This window comes from Opisthocomus hoazin, chromosome Z (genome assembly GCF_030867145.1).
Source record: "Opisthocomus hoazin isolate bOpiHoa1 chromosome Z, bOpiHoa1.hap1, whole genome shotgun sequence".
Taxonomy (NCBI): domain Eukaryota; kingdom Metazoa; phylum Chordata; class Aves; order Opisthocomiformes; family Opisthocomidae; genus Opisthocomus; species Opisthocomus hoazin.
In genome coordinates this window covers 3,469,494-3,486,570 of record NC_134454.1, presented here as the reverse complement: position 1 = coordinate 3,486,570, position 17,077 = coordinate 3,469,494, and the positions used below count along the sequence as shown (strand labels likewise).

Sequence of the window (17,077 nt, the reverse complement as noted above, 5' to 3'; positions counted from 1 at the left end):
ATTGGATAGAAAAAGCAAAAAACCCATACAAGTCAAAGTAGGATTGTACATCAGAAAAACTACAGCAATCTACTGAAAATTAGTAGATGATAGTCATGAGTAGCTTACAGTGAACCGCGGGTACCAGCCTCCCTGAAGCACAGAAATAGGAACTTGGAGAAGCTTGTAAAAGGTGTCCTCAGGGAATCTTCCATTTTTTCACTATGATGCCTTTAATCCTAGAATTGTCAAGCCACATGGAAAATAATAGGACTGAATAGTTCAGTCAGTTAAAAGTTAGTATTATTTCTTTTATCAAAAATATTAGGTCTTTCTGTGTTTCTGGAGCTGTTAGGATTTGTATAAACTTTAAAACAAGTGAAGTCAACCTGTATTGCTCTTGCTTTTTTAATTTAAGATCATTATCTGTGACTAAGCAGAGTCTATTCAATAGAAAGAAAGAACTTAAAGCCAATATTTTTTAACAGATGATTCAACGAGAGGCAGAAGTAAAGAATAAGGTAACTGCTGTGGCGTTGACAGACTCTGTTCACAATGTGTGGCATCAAGAAGCTGGGAAAACTGTTCGAGAGTGGATGCGAGAGGTGAGGCCGGGATTTTTATAAAGGGTTGGGGTATACACGTCTGTATAAACATGTCTTTATCTGCTGACCTCTTCCGTTTCTGTAGGATATGAAAGACAGCACGTTACAGGAGCGTGGAAATTGTGTGCCCATACCAGCCCCTAAAATAACCGAGATTAAAGCCACTTCTGAACTTCAAAGATAGCAGTCAAAATAATAGGAATCAAGTCCAGTGTTTCTTCCCCGCTGCACGGCAATGCGGAGACGTGCACCAAGGCAGCCCGCGCGCTGCCCGCATCTGGAGCAAAGTCCTGGGCTCACCCAGCGCTCCTGGCTTGGTCTGGCGGTGGTGGAAGAGCCCCTCTGAGCTCCCCGTGGCTCACTTTGATGATTTGATTTGCACAACTGGCGAAAGAGTCCCGTCTCTCTGCAGTTTCGTGAGGTGCAATTAGTTCTGAAGTGCTCCGAGGTTTTCTGGTGAAGAGCCGGGGTACCCGCTGTGTGCACCCACCAACAGCGAGTTGGTTCAGGGTGGGCCGGCGTCGGTCGGTGGCCAGCAAGCACCGAGTTCCACCCTTGGGGGGAAGGGTGAAGCCGTGCATTCGTTATTCATTTAATAATGAAGTATGGGGTTGCGGAGATCTTCAAAAATCAGATTTTTGAACATGTAGACCAACTAGACTTCCGTTTATGAGTCTCTTCCTTGCCAGATCAGGCTCATGTCCGTGTTTTCCACGTTCCCATTGCAGAATACTAAAACGATAGGTGCACGTGGCAAATCTAAACTTGTCGTATCCTGAACTTCTCGTTAGGCTTGACTTCTTCCTGCGGATTTGGTGAAACTTTGTGTATAGGCTGCCTGTTCCTGATTTAACCTTACAGTTTTGTAGGCTGTGACTGATGGGAATAGAGAATCACCTGGGATGCAGTCTGACAGCTCTGACTTAAATGTTAAAAATATAAAGAATGGTAACCCCTACAGGCTCTGTCAGAAGAATCCCCATTTTCTTTATGGGAAATCAAAACCTTGAAATATATGTTATGTGGTAAAACCGAAATTTTAAATCCTGTAATTTGAATCTGACAACTCCATTTTTCTTTAAGCATTTAGTCTGAATAAGACAAGTGCATTACCTTTAATTTCATTTGCAGAAAGTAGATCTTAAAGAATAAGTTAAATGATTAATGGCCTAAAAAGTGGATGGAGTGTCATAACTTACATTAGCATTGAAAATCTCCTATAAGAAAGAAGAATTTTACATATGTGAAGTGTGGCTGAGTGGTATTAAGACTAGCATATCACCTGGATATCTCTTACTTTAATCAGGTTTAAGGCTACTGGTAAAATGAATAATAATTAAAATATACACCTAATCGCTGCCTGTCTGTAGGGCTAATTGCTGTCATTGAAAGAATGAATTGTTAAAAAAAGTAATTCTTCATTGGAGCTATCTCTCCTGTATCATTGGTGGCCTATTTTTAGTACCTATAGAAGTCATGATTTTTGAATTTATTAGGAGCTGTGATGAATGATAAAACAAATCATCCATTTACATATCTTGACACTGCTTTCGAGAATACTTATTTCTTACAGGCAAGTGTCACATTGTATATAAAAGCTGGTTAATTGTGTGCTAATCTTCTGTATTATCTCCAGCTCTCTGATGTAGTGTTCTATCAGTAGTTAATATTAATTTTACTTATTTCAAATGATTGTAATACTTCATAAAAATTCTACTTCTTTTATAATTTCTACCATCTTACATTTTCAATTTCACATTCAGCTGTTAATTAAAATTATACATGCAAATTATAAAATGTATAATGCTTTACTACTTTAAACCTTAAAGCCTTTGTGAAATACTTCCATTTTAACGATTTTTTGCTAAAAAAGTTACATTACTGGGGAGTGTGTTTGTTTTCTTTTTTTTTTTTCCATCGAGTTCAATAGTTTCATTGATCTACTGTTTCTTACAAAAATCTGCCATGCTTTGTGAACTTCACTTTCTAATCTCATACAGCAACCCTTCCTTTATGTTGTTCCTGCTCTCCCTGGTCCCAGAACAGTAGGGTTGCCTTGACAAATCTATTCAAAAGCCATTCCTCGCCCTTTATTGGTGGGGACTGAAGCCTTTGAAATTCTCTCCTCACTGCAACACAGCTGACATCTTCTTCCAGACAGAATGAATTAAGGAAATACAATAAGACACTTGATCTACCAGTCAAGGATCTTTCCACAGTGAGGACGGACTCCATGGTGCACAACTAGGGCAGCAAGCATCTACAAATACACAATACATGCTTGTTTACCAGAATAGCAATCGTCCGTTTTTACAGTCGTGATTGATGGGATGATTTTTCAGAAATCTGTCTGAAAATTCATTGGGTCTTTCCAAAAAGTTGTGTGGGTTTGGTATTGGTTTTTTTTTTTTTTCTTCTCCCCTTAATGAAGTTAATCAGGCTTTCAGAAAGGGAAAACTCAGATTTGTAATAAGGGAAGCTGTGTAGATCTCATAGTTCAGCTGGAAATCTTATTAAAACTGTAGATGCTTTATACTTAAATCTTCAATTCAGTAGATTTGGTGTAGTTTCAGCATATTTTATTAAAAGCGTATTATATAATACTTTTAATTCATAAACTTCTTTGAATAGATAGCATTTGGAGCAAAACATTTAAAAAATTCATGGTAAGTTCATCCTACTCACAGGTTCAGGAATGAAAAGTAAATGTAAATGCTTCCTGAACATAACTCCCCAAAGACTAGTATTTGCATTTTTGAGTGTTCATGCCCAATTCAGCTATGTTTCCAATTATTTGAATATTAATTTGCTGTCTTTGTGGCTTTCATTCAGTTATAATCTGTTGTTTTGTGATTTCACAACCGTTCTTTCCACAGTGTACTCCATCAAAACACCCTGAAAACTTCTGTTTTCTTCGTGTTGGTGAGCAAGCAGGCTCGGTGTTTACATCAACACCTATTTAACAGACACAGAAAGGAAAAGCTTAAAATGTGCAGTGGGTGATTCAGGCACCGGTTGGTCCAAGCACCTACTTCAGTCCACTGGTACTATAAGTAGCACTTAAATAAGCACATTAGAAATCTCCTGAATTGGGGAGAATTTTTACTTATTTAGAGTGAAATTACCATATTTCACTGCCAGTTATTGTGTATAAGCTAGTGTAGTTTACCTTCCAGTCCCTTTTGGGACTGCTGTGTGGATTAGTTGGGGTATTTTGATGCAATCATCATCCTTACTTGCGAAGTGTGTATTTTTATTTTTGCCCTGAGTTTTTTGGCTTACCCGAAAATTGCCTGCCTGCCCTTACAGAACTGCTGCAACTGGGTGTCGAGCTCGGAGGCCCTGGACACTTCGGTGGAGTCCATGCTGCCGGACTGTCCCCGCGTCTCTGCAGGTACGTCGGCTTGTTGGTGGCAAGGCGGCACGCGTGTTTGTGCCCAGGAGCACCCCGGTTATTTAAAATTGTGTTTGGTTCTGAGTGTGTTGTAGCCCTTCTGCGGCAAGGTGTGGTTGAAGGCGTATGGCTGCTGCTGTTTTATACAGCCTATTGTTAATTTTTTTCTTTTTTTTTTTTTTGCTTTGCGTGGGATTTAAGTTGTCTACTTGTAGCTTATATTTTTCTGGTCTTCTCTTTGGCTTTAAGTAGTGGATGACATTAGAGGTAGGAGCTTAAGAAAAATAACGGCGATGGTGGCAAGAGGGAAATTTATCACAGATCTTTCTGTAAATATCTAACTTTGTGTAGGCAAGAAGGTTTTAAAGAAGTACGTTAACAGAAGGTCCAGCTAAGTGAAACAGGACACTTTCCGGAATCGTGGTCAACAGAAGTCTAGCTTACGTAGCAAATTATTTACAGCGTCCAAGAATCTTGAGGTGAGATTTCTGTTGTTTGGAAATATGCAGCTGCACTCTTTCCTTAATGAATCATGAATCATAAATCATAAGGAGCGCATGAAATAATGCGCAGAGACTTTTGTTAATGCGTGATAATTCCGCAAAGTAGACGTAGTTGTCAATGCGACAGGAAAATCTCAAGTCTCTGTAGGAAAGTAATCTAAAATACATAAAGCTGTTACTGAACTTTCATGTTTGATTATCAGATTTCCTAAAAGCCATAGGTAGCCTACTTCTGTAGAATACAAAATCGGGTTCAAAGGAAGACACAGACTATACAATATTAATTTAAAAGCTGGAGCAGTGTTTGACCTTGCTCTGCGAGATGCAGTTGTTCATTTGACAAGTTAGAGATTCATATCTGTCTGGATTTGTGAGGTTGTTAATGAGACCTAACCTTGCCGGTGAGGTTTGGCTTTCTGCAGGATATTTTTAAAGCTTGGAAAATTTAGCGGTACTTTGTTCGAGAGCTCACAACAACCAGAGATCTGTAATCACATCTCTGCTGTGGGCTGGGATCTAGCCATGCAGATCGTCAGCTGTGCAGAGACACAGTGCAGTGGCATTGACATTGCTCTTTAGTGCTTAGGGAAATGAAATGTTACTAAAATTTTCATAGATTCAACATTCGTTTACCAACTTTTCGCTCCTTTAGGGGAGACTACTGTGGTTTAAAGGAAAAAATATTGTTCAGTAGCAGAATTCTTTAAAACAAGATTAACTTTCAATATCTCTGACGTCTGTGTTGCTGTTGTGCAAGGGTGTGTGTTACAGACGTCGTTTTAGTCAGGTAAATAGGGGCTTGGATAGCGACCAGTCAGTATTTAGAGTACACTTGCCAATGCTGAAAATCCTCCATCTGAGCTTCTCTTCTCTTTCTTTGCATTCATCCTATGTAAAGAATGTAAAAGGTATTCAGCAGTAGAAGTCATAAGTGTTATTTGAAAAAGAGACTGATGCTTTAATAGGGGTGCAAATAAGTCTTGATTTTACATTTCTGCTGAGGATGGGTCATAGCGGGCATAACGTTTATACTCCATCTATTGAACTGCCAGCTGCACTGAAGTCTTGGGCAGAATAATTAATTGAAATGGGGTAGGATTTCAGCCAGTGAAAGTTGTAAAGGTAGAAGCTGGTTATTTGTATTTCATGCATGCATACAATAGCACTAGATTGAGATTACTGCCGTTTTAGAAGTTCTTGACGGAGATTTTGGACAACAATTTAAATGGAAGCTAATTACTTCCAGCTTGATTCTTTATAATATAAGGAGAGATTAAAATAGTATAGTTTTATGTGACTACTGCTGAATTATCAATTTGCTCATATGTTTTTCTTTCTATTTCTTGTATTCATGTCTTGTAAAGATGACTGTAAGGCATTTACAGAGGAACAAGTGAATAATTCTTACAGTGTTTATATGAGCAGTGGCATAAGCCTGCATTGGGGTAATCTGTAATACATTTATGAAACGTACTGGGTGTAGGGGCATTGGTATTTAATGTGAGAGGTTTTATTTCACTTGTTTCCTGAGAATTGCAGTACTGAAAGAGCCCACACGCAAATACTGGCAGCATTGCCCTTGGTATTTCAATGAACGACAGCAAGAGCAAGCAGAGCAACGAGAGGAGATTTTTTATAAAATAAGCCTTTTGCAGAAGGATCATCCACTTCTCTTTTCTGCTTGGAACCCCACCTTTTGTCCGTGTTTGCACTGAGAAGTGAGTTCAGGAATAACTGGCTCTCGGTCACGTCTCACGAGCCAGCTTTCCCAAAAAGGGTCTGACATTCAGCCGTTCAGCGTACTGGGATTTACAGGCAACCCCAGTTTGTTCATGAGCATTGCCTGCTTCGGATTATGTCACAGTCTCTTGCTTGCATTTCCCTGAAGAATCACTAGAGAGAAATAAATGGCCATCAAACTGGAAAAACGACTTGTATTTCCAGATAGGGTTGTTCAAGCTTTTGATTAGAGCATTATTAAGTAATTAAAATGTTTGCCATAATTCATTCATGTCTTACCCAGTTACAAAAAAAGAATGAATACACTTTAATAATTAAGCGTTGTGGGCATGAGAACAACAACAGAGAAAAGGCAAGCCGTAATAAATCCATTCCTTCATAAATTCTGTCCTTGCGGCAAGAGGTTGGGGTACTGCGAAGGTCCCACTGTCACGGTCTCTCCTCCATGTCTCAAGGATATGGTTGCATGCTAGTGTCATGGTTTAACGTCTTCCTGCGACAGATTATCATCATACCTGTCATGATTTAACCTGGCAGCCAGCAACTAAGCACTGGACAGCCGCTTGCTCACCCCTCCCCACCCAGCGGGATGGGGACGAGAAATGGACAAAACGGGAAACTCATGTGTTGAGATAAAGACAGTTTGGTAAGGCGACAAAGGAAATACAAGTACTAATAGTAATGCTACTAATAATAATTATAATAACAATAATAATAATGAGTATACAAAAAAAGATATAAAATACCATTTTTCTCACCACCTGACGACTGATTCGTAGCCCAAAGAAAGTTCAAACTCCCAACCAAGCAACGATTCGAAACTCTTGGAAAACCAAGAGCCAATAGCCTCCCTGCTCACTGGCCAACCCCTTTCATAACCCAGGCATGCCATCTATGGTATGGAATATTTCCATTGGCGATCTTGGCTGGATGAATGGCTGTGCTCCCTCCTATGAGAGCCTCACATGCTGTCCTGAGAGACATTATCTCCCAGCTCAGATGTCTGCCACCAGACCTGGAGCTCCTGTTGAGGCTCTCCATCCAACACTAGCCATCTTGTTACCCATGCCATATTTTTCCAACAAGAGCAAGGCATTCGTCCTCATTAGAGGAGAGTCCACCACTCTCCCTCTGTCTTTGGTCTTTTAGCGGGCATGGCTGTCCGGCACCATTCCCCTTCTGTGCCTCACAGCCCTCTCCGGTTTCCAGCTTTGGAGCATTGCACAGATAAGGTCCTCAGCTGTGGCACTGTCACCTCATTGGCCTGGAGGAGCCCTCTGTCAGTCTCCAGCCTTCAGTCCATGTTAAAAAAACTATCTTCTACCCTCTTAATTTTCAGCCCTCTCAAGGACCTCTGTTAGACTTGAGGTCACCTTCTGCCTCAGTCTTAATCCATCTTCCTAAACAGAGTCAAACGAGAAGACCTTTCTTCTGTCTCAGAGAAGATGGATCCATTTCCTATGTAAGACACGTAAGCAAACGTGGGGTGAAGAAAGGTGAAGACTTTGAAAGCAGTCCGTGCCTTAAAGGTCATCACATAAAATCGAGTAGGGATGGGAGTCATACTGGTCGGGAGATGGGAGGTCAACTTGTAATTTGATGCAGACAAGGGGATAGATGTTTTGGTGACAGGTTGTATCATGTTACTGCTGACCATAGTTGTCATTCACTTCATGTCTCTGAGACCTTGCAGCTTTTCTCCTAGTTCTGGAGCAGGGCGCTCACAAGCCCCTTGGGAAGCCATCATACTGGAACAGCTGCTAGGTGGGAATAGCTGAAAGCGAGGACGGGAGAAAGATGGATCAGCGCCCATCCCCGTTGCTCTTCAGGAATTAAATTACTTTGATTTCAGGACAGTGGCCAAAACACTACCCCAGGAAAGGCCTTGTGGTAAATTTTGCGAGGTGAACATGGCCTTTGTTTTCCTGAACGCCAAGGTTTTGGAGTGCCTCATGGGGAGAACCTTAGTGTTTGGATAAGATGCATTCCTCAGCTCATGTGCTCCTGGCAGTGCAAGCGTTTTGTTTAGGAGAGAAGATTAAACTTTGCAGTGTTTTGCTGAAGTGGATATGCACCAACAGTGATTTACATAATCAAATAAAAAGAAGTTATTGTAACATTAGTAAAATGAATTGCCTAATCAAATCCTTTTAAAGCCTTTATAGTTGACCCCCAAAATCACTAGTTATTCTTTTAACAGTTGCAGCCAGTGTAGTTGAAACATTGTAAAATAAGGAAATTATAACATCAAAAGACAAACAAGATGACACAATGGAATGAAGAGTTGACAGTAATCAAGAAAAGCTCTATTCACAGAAGAGCCTAGAATTGAATATATGTCTCTGTAATAAGGAAAAAACTGCAAGAATTAATTCATGTAGCTGAATAAAGTGATCTCATGCTGGAAGAAAAACAAACTCTGAATTTGGGGGGACAGGTATGACCCACGCTGGTGGTGCTCAGAAGAGTGTCCTGAGTGAGTCCTCAGGTAGCATTTCCTGGCAGCGAACATCGAGCTTGACTCTGTATGGTATGTAAAACATTTCATTTCATTTAGACAAGCCAAGCACAACTTTTTTACTTTGAATTCAGAAAAGATCATTAATATTATTTCTAACTAGCTATGGCAGGTGTTTGCGTTCTTTACAGATAAATAAACAGAAGGGAAGAAATGGCTTCACAGGATGGCTGAGGTGGGAAGGGACCTGTGGAGGTCACGTGGTCCAACCTCCTGCTCAAGCAGGGCCGTGTACAGCCAGTTGTGCAGGACTACGTCCAGCCTTCCACAAGCTCCATTACATGTCAATAAAGAAACCAAGGTCGTGGTAATTAATATTCACGTAAGGTTGCGGGGGTTTTGTTGGTATACTTACCCTAACGTCCCAAAGACCCCGCAGGGTCGTGCTGAAGCTGTGCGGTGTGCTGGGTGGCTGTGTAGGGTTTAACTCCGTAAGTGGGTGAGCATGGAGTGGAGATAGTGGTAGTTGTCCAAACTCAGGTAAGACAGTCGGCTTTGCGTGTGTCAGCACCAAAGGGAGGTCCTTCACGTTGCACAGAGGTTCAGAAATTGGTTCCCCTCTACACTGCCCTGGTGAGGCCCCATCTGGAGTACTGTGTCCAGTTTGGGGCTCCCCAGTTCAAGAAAGATGAAGAGCTACTGGAGACAGTCCAGCGCAGGGCTACGAGGATGATGAGGGTCCTGGAACATCTCCCCTACAAGGAGAGGTTGAGGGAACTGGGCTTGTTCAGCCTGAAGAAGAGAAGGCTGCGAGGGGACCTTATAAATGCCTACAAATATCTGCAGGGTGGGTGTCAGGAGGATGGGGCCAAGCTCTTTTCAGTGGTGCCCAGCAACAGGACAAGGGGCAACGGGCACAAACTGAAGCACAGGAAGTTCCGTCTGAACCCGAGGAAGAACTTCTTACCTCTGAGGGTGACGGAGCCCTGGCCCAGGCTACCCAGGGAGGTTGTGGAGTCTCCTTCTTTGGAGATATTCCAGCCCTGCCTGGACAAGGTCCTGTGCAGCTTGCTGTGGGTGACCCTGCTTGGGCAGGGGGGTTGGACTGGGTGACCCCCAGAGGTCCCTTCCAACCCCTACTATTCTGTGATTCTGTGATTCTGTGAGTAGCTTATCTTTGCAGCACTGCGGAGAGGGCACCGTCTGTAAAGACCTGGTGAACGACGTTGCGGATTCTGTTCCGGAACGCCAGATCCTCAAGAGTAGATACGAAAATGTGAATTTGAAAGTGTTGACTTAAATTGACAGCTGCTGCTGTGGTCAGAGAGTTCGATTTTATAAGAATTTCAAATTTATAATTATAATTTTATAATTTTAAAATTTTATAAATTTAAAATTTTATAATTTTATAATACATATACCACCAGTACTGTTATTTTTTAGGACAAAACACTCTTATTCGTGTACCATTCTACAAAATACTTAAATGCATTTGAGGCAGTACTGATAATAGAGAAGCTGTTTCATCAAGAATTATTCTTGTACGCAAATATGTCTGTTTATCATTGAATTTTTTTACAGTACAGTGAACTAGTTAGAGTGATGTATGCTTGCCTCAGAGTCGCCAGGGCTGTCTTTGATTGCAGTAATAAAGAATAATGTAAGTTCTTACAGCCAGATATTTCCTACAGAGGGTTTGACAATGGTTAGATTGCCACGACCGCTGCTTCGGATACTACTTAATGCTGTCTCATTAGTTCTTTGTATATCCATATCTACACGTTGGCTGAAGTCTTGCTCTAATGTGTGGTTGCAAAATCGCAAGTCAGGGACCTTTTGTTCAGCACTTGTGCTTCTTCTCAGCCCATGTGGATGCCCTCCGGGTTAGGTGATGCTTCGCCAGTCCCTCGCACGGTCATGTTGTTGAAACACGTGTTCTGTGGTTCCTTTCAGCACTTACAGGCACAACAGCAGTACAAGGAATAATGAACACCTGCGTGTTTGGGTAGGCAGATGCAACTCCTCTGCAGGTATCCAAGCGGCAGTTTAGACTGACACTTTAAAGAGACTATGCTAAGTATCATCAAGTTATTGCTAAAAAGCCTATCTAGTGTTAGTTCAGTCCAAACTAGTTTTGTCTATGGAAGGGGAAAAACCAGAATGAGTGATGCTTAATCTTCTAACCTCATGAAAATCCTTCAAAAGGAAATGAGGGTGAAGGGTCTGGAGAACAAGTCTGATGAGGAGCGGCTGAGGGAACTGGGATTGTTTCGTCTGGAGAAGAGGAGGCTGAGGGGAGACCTTATCGCTCTCTACAACTACCTGAGAGGAGGTTGTAGTGAGGTGGGTGTTGGTCTCTTCTCCCAAGTAGCTAGCAATAGGACGAGAGGCAATGGCCTCAAGTTGCATCAGGGGAGGTTTAGATTGGATATTAGGAACAATTTCTTCACCGAAAGGGTTGTCAAGCACTGGAACAGGCTGCCCAGGGAGGTGGTTGAGTCACCAGCCCTGGAGGTATTTAAAAGACCTGTAACTGTGGTGCTTAGGGGCATGGTTTAGTGGTGGACTTGGCAGTGTTAGGTTAATGGTTGGACTTGACGGTCTTAAGGGCCTTTTCCAACCTGGATGATTCTAGGAGTCTGTGACTCTGTGAGGGTGGGACTCAAACTGGCTTTTTCCTCCAGGGCCTGTCAGAATTCGCCCTAGCAGAAATGGGTATTTTTCCACATCCTGCTGCTTTCTGTGATGGCAGCAAAAGCTTTCCTGACGTGGTGGCTCATCACCACCTTTTCAGACCCAGTGCCTTCCCAATGCACATAAGCAATGCTACATCAAACAGTGCACCTTGCTCCTTACTGCTTAACTAGTGGGTTATAGACTGGTTAAAGTGTGTCTTCCTTGGAGTGGAAGAGAATGCCGTAGTTCTCTTTCATTTCATCTCCTCTGAAACACCCACAGGCTCCAGTCCAGCCACAGCGAAACCCTCTACATGGGTCTCGAGAAGTTTTCATTAAGCACTTTGTGGGATTGAGCTTGAACTTTAGTCTTTGTATTCCGAGTTGCATCTACATTGCTGTTAGTAATTTTTAAAAGTGTTTTCTGTGTTTCACCCTCAGCAGCTCTACGAAGCCGGAACATCTGTAGAGATGGGGTCTGGTACATTGTAATTGTAAAAGCTGCGTTTTTGCTGGAAGTCAGCACCTGTAAGGAGGTATTCCCTGAGACCTGTGATCCATAATTCAATAGCGAAATTTTTATTTGCCTTGACATGACATCCAGAAGATCATTTACATTTCAGCTTCCATTTTCTGTTAGGATCTAAATTTCAATTTGGATTTGGTAGAATTTTTCGAAAGGTTCACTTTCAGTTGAAAATGTTTGATCCTTTTTCACGAATGTGTATAGTTTAGGCCAGGAAAGACATTTAGATCACTTGTTTTCCACTTCTATATGTAGGTCATTAACTTTTGACCAGATATTGTTACGCTGAAATTTATAACTTGCTTTTGGTTAAAGTTTGTCTTCCAGTAAGTCATTCAGGCTTGGCTGGAAGGATTCAAGAGATGGGGAGTCCATTGCTTCCTCCCCTTTGTATTTTGTCAAACTGTTAAGAGGAGTGGCTCGTTTCTGGTTTGGCTTTGTCTGGTTTCAGGTTCCAGCAATTGGTTCTTGCTGTGCCTTTTTCTACAAAGTTAAAGAGCCATTTAGTACATTTGTTTTTTCTCCATGTGAATTAGATACTGGAATCTAGTCAACACTCAATTTTCTTTTGAGAAACAGAATAGATTGAGTTCTTTAAGTCTCACTGCATGTCAGTTTCTCCAGGTTTCAAATGCTTTTACACAGAATGGTGTCTCCAGTCTTTCAACATCTTTTCTTTGAAACAGACCTGTGTGCATCTCACTTATGCAAGGCACAGACTTCAAATCTTCACTACTTGATTTTCTCCAATTTCATCAGCCAAGTCACATTTGACCCTTTTATCACCATACGTTCATCACCACCAGTTTAGGGGAGCTTGTTCAGCGTCTCCGGATGCCCTCTCTAGACCTGCTGCTCTTCGTGTTGGTTCTAAACTGGAGTTACGAGGTAGCTTTTAAAAAACAAAAAAAAGAAAGGCGGCCGTCCTTCTTGTTATTAACCATTCTGTTCATCTTCATGTTTACACAAGCTTTACCACCTGTGAATTTATGTTTACTACCTGTGTTGTTGAATAGCCTTAGGACACTCTGTCAGTAATGTCTCTATTCAATGGTGGTTTCACCATGACAGCTGCATTTGCAAATTACTTAGTCTGCAAGTTCTTAGAAATACTGAACAATATTGATTTTTAACCTGTTTCACGAGTAAACAAGAATTCTAGAGTTGTGCCATTTGTCCCCTCATGAATTTAGGAAACATTGATCAATTTCTGCCTAATTCGAAGTTTTAGTTGTGATTAAGTTTCACCAAGTTTTGTGATGATAGTTTACAGCATAGAAGAAGAAACAAGGAATGTGTCTTCCTAATAAAAGGAAGATTTTTCAATGTCGCCTTTGAAAGACAAGGGGGAGTGACTTGGGTGCTGTACACGGTGCCTGGAATTAAACAGGTAAACAACTGTAGCAGGTAGGTGGCTCCAGTGTAATGAGTAGAGAAAGTTTTTTTTCCAGAAGTTTCGTGGTAAACCTGGGAAGAGCAAAAAGTAGTTGCTGGAGAGAAGAGGGAGACGAAGGACTTTCTGAAAATGCATAGGAAAGCTGGCATAATTTATCCTGCTGCTCAGGAGCATTAAATCAAAGGCCAGACAAAAAAAATGAGTATACTGTGCTTACGTGTAAACCCTGAGCAGCTGAACATGCTAATTCATTAAAGGGTGAAACTGATATTTTTTGTTTAGGACTCATTTTCCAGTAAGTTGCGTTGGCTTGAATTAATTGCATTTTTGTACCTGAATGAAGGTATCTTCATTAATAGACTTCAGTGTCACAGCATTGTAGGTCTGAAAGGGATTTTTAGCGTGCGTCAGCTTCATCCCCAAGAACGAATGTTCTTACATCGTTTCCTGACAGGTGTTCATCTCGTTCGTTCTTTCCTTTGTGTTGTGTGATGACACAGAACTGGGCAAACTCTTCCAAACCTCCAGGTTTAGTCACCCATATCTTCCTTGGTGCACGCATACAACTTCAGGAACAGCTGGGTAAGCAGCAGTTACCCCAAAAAGTACATCGCCCAGTTGGACGGCGTGGTAAGCACTGAGAATGATTGTAATTCTGCAGCAGATGGCTTGCAGCGAAAATTTGAATGGTTTGGGATTGTCTTCCGTAAAGAAGAGTGGATTTCCTGGGAAGAAGAGCAACAGAGGAAGGCAGACTTGTAAAAAGTTGCAATAAGAAAAAAATAAGACCGTATTCTTTGTGTCCACAGTAACTAGGGCAGGGATTTATGGAGCTGTATACCCGTTTTTCCATTATTTGTCTTGAGATTTATTGCCGGCTAACTGTGCGGGTAATCTTTTCTGAAAGTTGGATTAGGATTTTTCATATCTTCTATAACTTCTCTGCTGTTTGAAGTTTTATTTAAAATCAACATTGGTCGCCAGTTAGCTGGTTTATGACTCTCCATACAAACTCTGCAAGCCTGCCGATTTAGACATACTTATCCCTGAGAAGATATTGATGAGTAGCAAGAAAGAATGTACTTTGTCAAACGCTTTGCCATTTTTTTTAGCAAATAGAGAACAGAAAAGTATATTGAACAATTTTGTACTTTCTTCTGCACTGTTATTTACAGTTTTACCATCTCCATCTGAAAATCGACATATGTTTGCTATGGATTGCGTTTGTTGCTTGTGTAGAAAACAAAGTTCTTCATTGTGCTAAGTTTGCCAGCCATAGATTGTTTTTCCTTAGATAGCTTTAGATCTGCTTTTTTTTTTTTTTATGCTGGCAACAAGCAATTTCCACCTTTTTCTATGTTCCTTGACTGATTTTGCTTTTTCGCTGAACCAAGAGGCCTAACACCTGTTTTGGGGTTTTTTTTTGTCATCCAACAGATTTTTTAAAAATACCATTCATTCATTTGTGTTAAAGTATCTCCCCTTGATTAAATTCACTAACCTTTTTCCTACGTTGAGGAAAATAGGAAGAAAATAGCCTTTTCGAAGCACCAACCGCGTGTGTTGCTGGCTGAAGGCTTCCCTCTCTTCGGCCCCACCCGATGTGATCAGGTCAGGTTCACCAGCCCCAGGCAGCCACCCGCTTCCAGCCCAGTGACTTGCTGAGTTTCCATGGGCACGTGTTTTGGTGGGAAACTCCACCACTTCCCTGGGCAACCTGTTCCAGTGCCTGACCACTCTTTCAGTAAAGAATGGTCACCAGGGAAGTGGTGGAGTCCCCATCCCTGGAGGGGTTCAAAAACCGTGTAGATGTGGCACTGTGGGATATGGTTTAGCAGGCGTGGGCGTGTTGGGTTGATGGTTGGACATGATGATCTCGGAGGTCTTTTCCAACCTTAATGATTCTTCATTCGTCTTTATCTATCCCAGCACTGCTCAGAATGGTGGAGTCGTGGGAAGCATTATACCTTTTTGTGTCAGAAAATCGTCATTCATAGTTTTTAGAAACTTTTCACGTTTATGACCACCAGCATCCACCTCCTGAACTGATGCCTTCCAGGGTGATGAAGCTCTCCATACATCGCAGAGATGTGGTCAGGGAGAAGCTTACCCCATTCCCTGGTTTGCCAAGGTGGTCTGTCACAAACCTCCCCACCAGTATCTCCTCCTCGGCTTTTCTATCACGCTTGTGCACGTACGTGGAAGACCCAAGTTCAGATTTATCAGTATTGTTGGAATTGGTAAAGGTGTTTTTAGAACAGAGCACCACATCCTCACCACTTTTATTCACTTGAATCATTCTAAATGGGTAATAAACAGACATTTTAATACATCAGGCATACAAATTGTCTTAACAGCTGTCAGTAATGCCAATTATATCAAATTCCTTCGTGTGGCTGTGACTGGACAACAAACAAGAATTGGAAAAACTCCTGGCAGTGGCATAGAATTGATTTTAGCATTCCTTTTCTTTTTCTTTGCCACACAAATTAATTTTATTTGCAACACATGGAGGTTAAATTTATATCATGTTTGCCTTCTTAGCACCCTGCCCTCAAGATGCTAATTTAACAGTTTTCTGGCTGCTCCAGCTAGCTCTCAGCCGAGAAGATTAGTTTCCCAACCTGTGAGATAACCAAAAGACGAGAAGCGTGGAGCTCCGCGATGCCATTTTTAGAGGCCCCTTTCACAGTATATTTGCACTTTAAACTTTCTCCTACCAAGGAACATGCCTATATTTGGAAGGCCCAATTTTCTGTTGAGAGGACTTGTCATCTTCTGCTAACTGGTGTCAGCAACTAATCTCGTTATGTTAATGTACAGGGACAGCTAAGTGACTTGTTTTGAATGCTTTGTGATTGCTACCTATTTATTAAAAGCAAAAGCAAACAACTGCTTATAACTAATCTTCAGATGCTGACTGTTTACACAAATAGTGTTAAAGGCAAGGCTAATATAAGCAGACATATTATATTCTTACATTATGACATGAGAACCGCACTCCATGTTGTAAATGTTTATAGTGTATATATCTCAATATTATGAATACTTACGTATTCCAATAAATATTTTAATTTAGTCAGCCACATTTAACAAGTAAAATTTTTAAAACTATATTCCAGTTTTTAAGTTAAAGAAGGCAATAGGGCATTTCCCCCCACATTAATCCTTTTACTTTAGATAGGTTTACAAGACATACCTGCAACAGCTTAACAGAGAAATAATCCACGTGGTTAGTAGAGTAAACTGGTTTAGATGGTGTTTGTATTGCTGCTTAGTAGTCAGTTTGAAGGCAGATGTCATGTGCTTTTGAACGAACACAGCTGAGCACCCATTATTGCTCCTAAGGACAAGAATTGTCATTTTTAGTGAGTTTAATCATTGTGAGAGTGAGGTGTTGCGTATAAAAGTTCTTAGCACTTTATAATGTATCTTGGAAATGATATGTTATAAAATATAACATGCATGTGTATGATTTTGATTACATATAAATGAAACCCACGTGTATTTGAAGTCTGAAGACCAATTTTTGACTCGTAGATACTCACGTGAGGGTGGGCTGGGTCCCACAGACGGTTTACACAATTGCGTGAGGACAGACGTCAGCTCTGACTCTGCCTTGCTAGGCAAGACAGGTCGTGTTTTGTTTCCTTCTTTGCCTCTAGATTATTGGTGCTGTTACATCAGAGTTTAAACTATGTACTGAAAGAAGTGTTAAACCAGAAGGGCTTCTCCTGTGTCGTTGGACGCTCGGGCTTGGTGTGAAAGGGAGCATCCCAGCCCCGTGTCCGTGCCGTGGAT

At 41.3% G+C, this 17,077-nt stretch overlaps 1 protein-coding gene across 9 annotated transcripts in view; it reads left to right on the top strand.

Annotated features, from left to right (window-relative positions):
• Window positions 1–17,077, top strand: part of ARB2A (ARB2 cotranscriptional regulator A) — a 284,994-nt gene that overhangs the window by 201,266 nt on the left and 66,651 nt on the right. For 7 of the 9 annotated variants that reach the window (XM_075411658.1, XM_075411656.1, XM_075411657.1 and 4 more), the window contains 2 exons: window positions 468–584; window positions 3,894–3,978. In XM_075411658.1, the coding sequence (XP_075267773.1) occupies window positions 468–584; window positions 3,894–3,978 (202 nt within the window). Of the gene's footprint in view, window positions 1–467; window positions 585–3,893; window positions 3,979–4,329; window positions 4,458–13,730; window positions 13,794–17,077 lie in introns of those variants that run through there. The other 2 variants (XR_012761961.1, XM_075411661.1) reach the window with 2 other exon arrangements.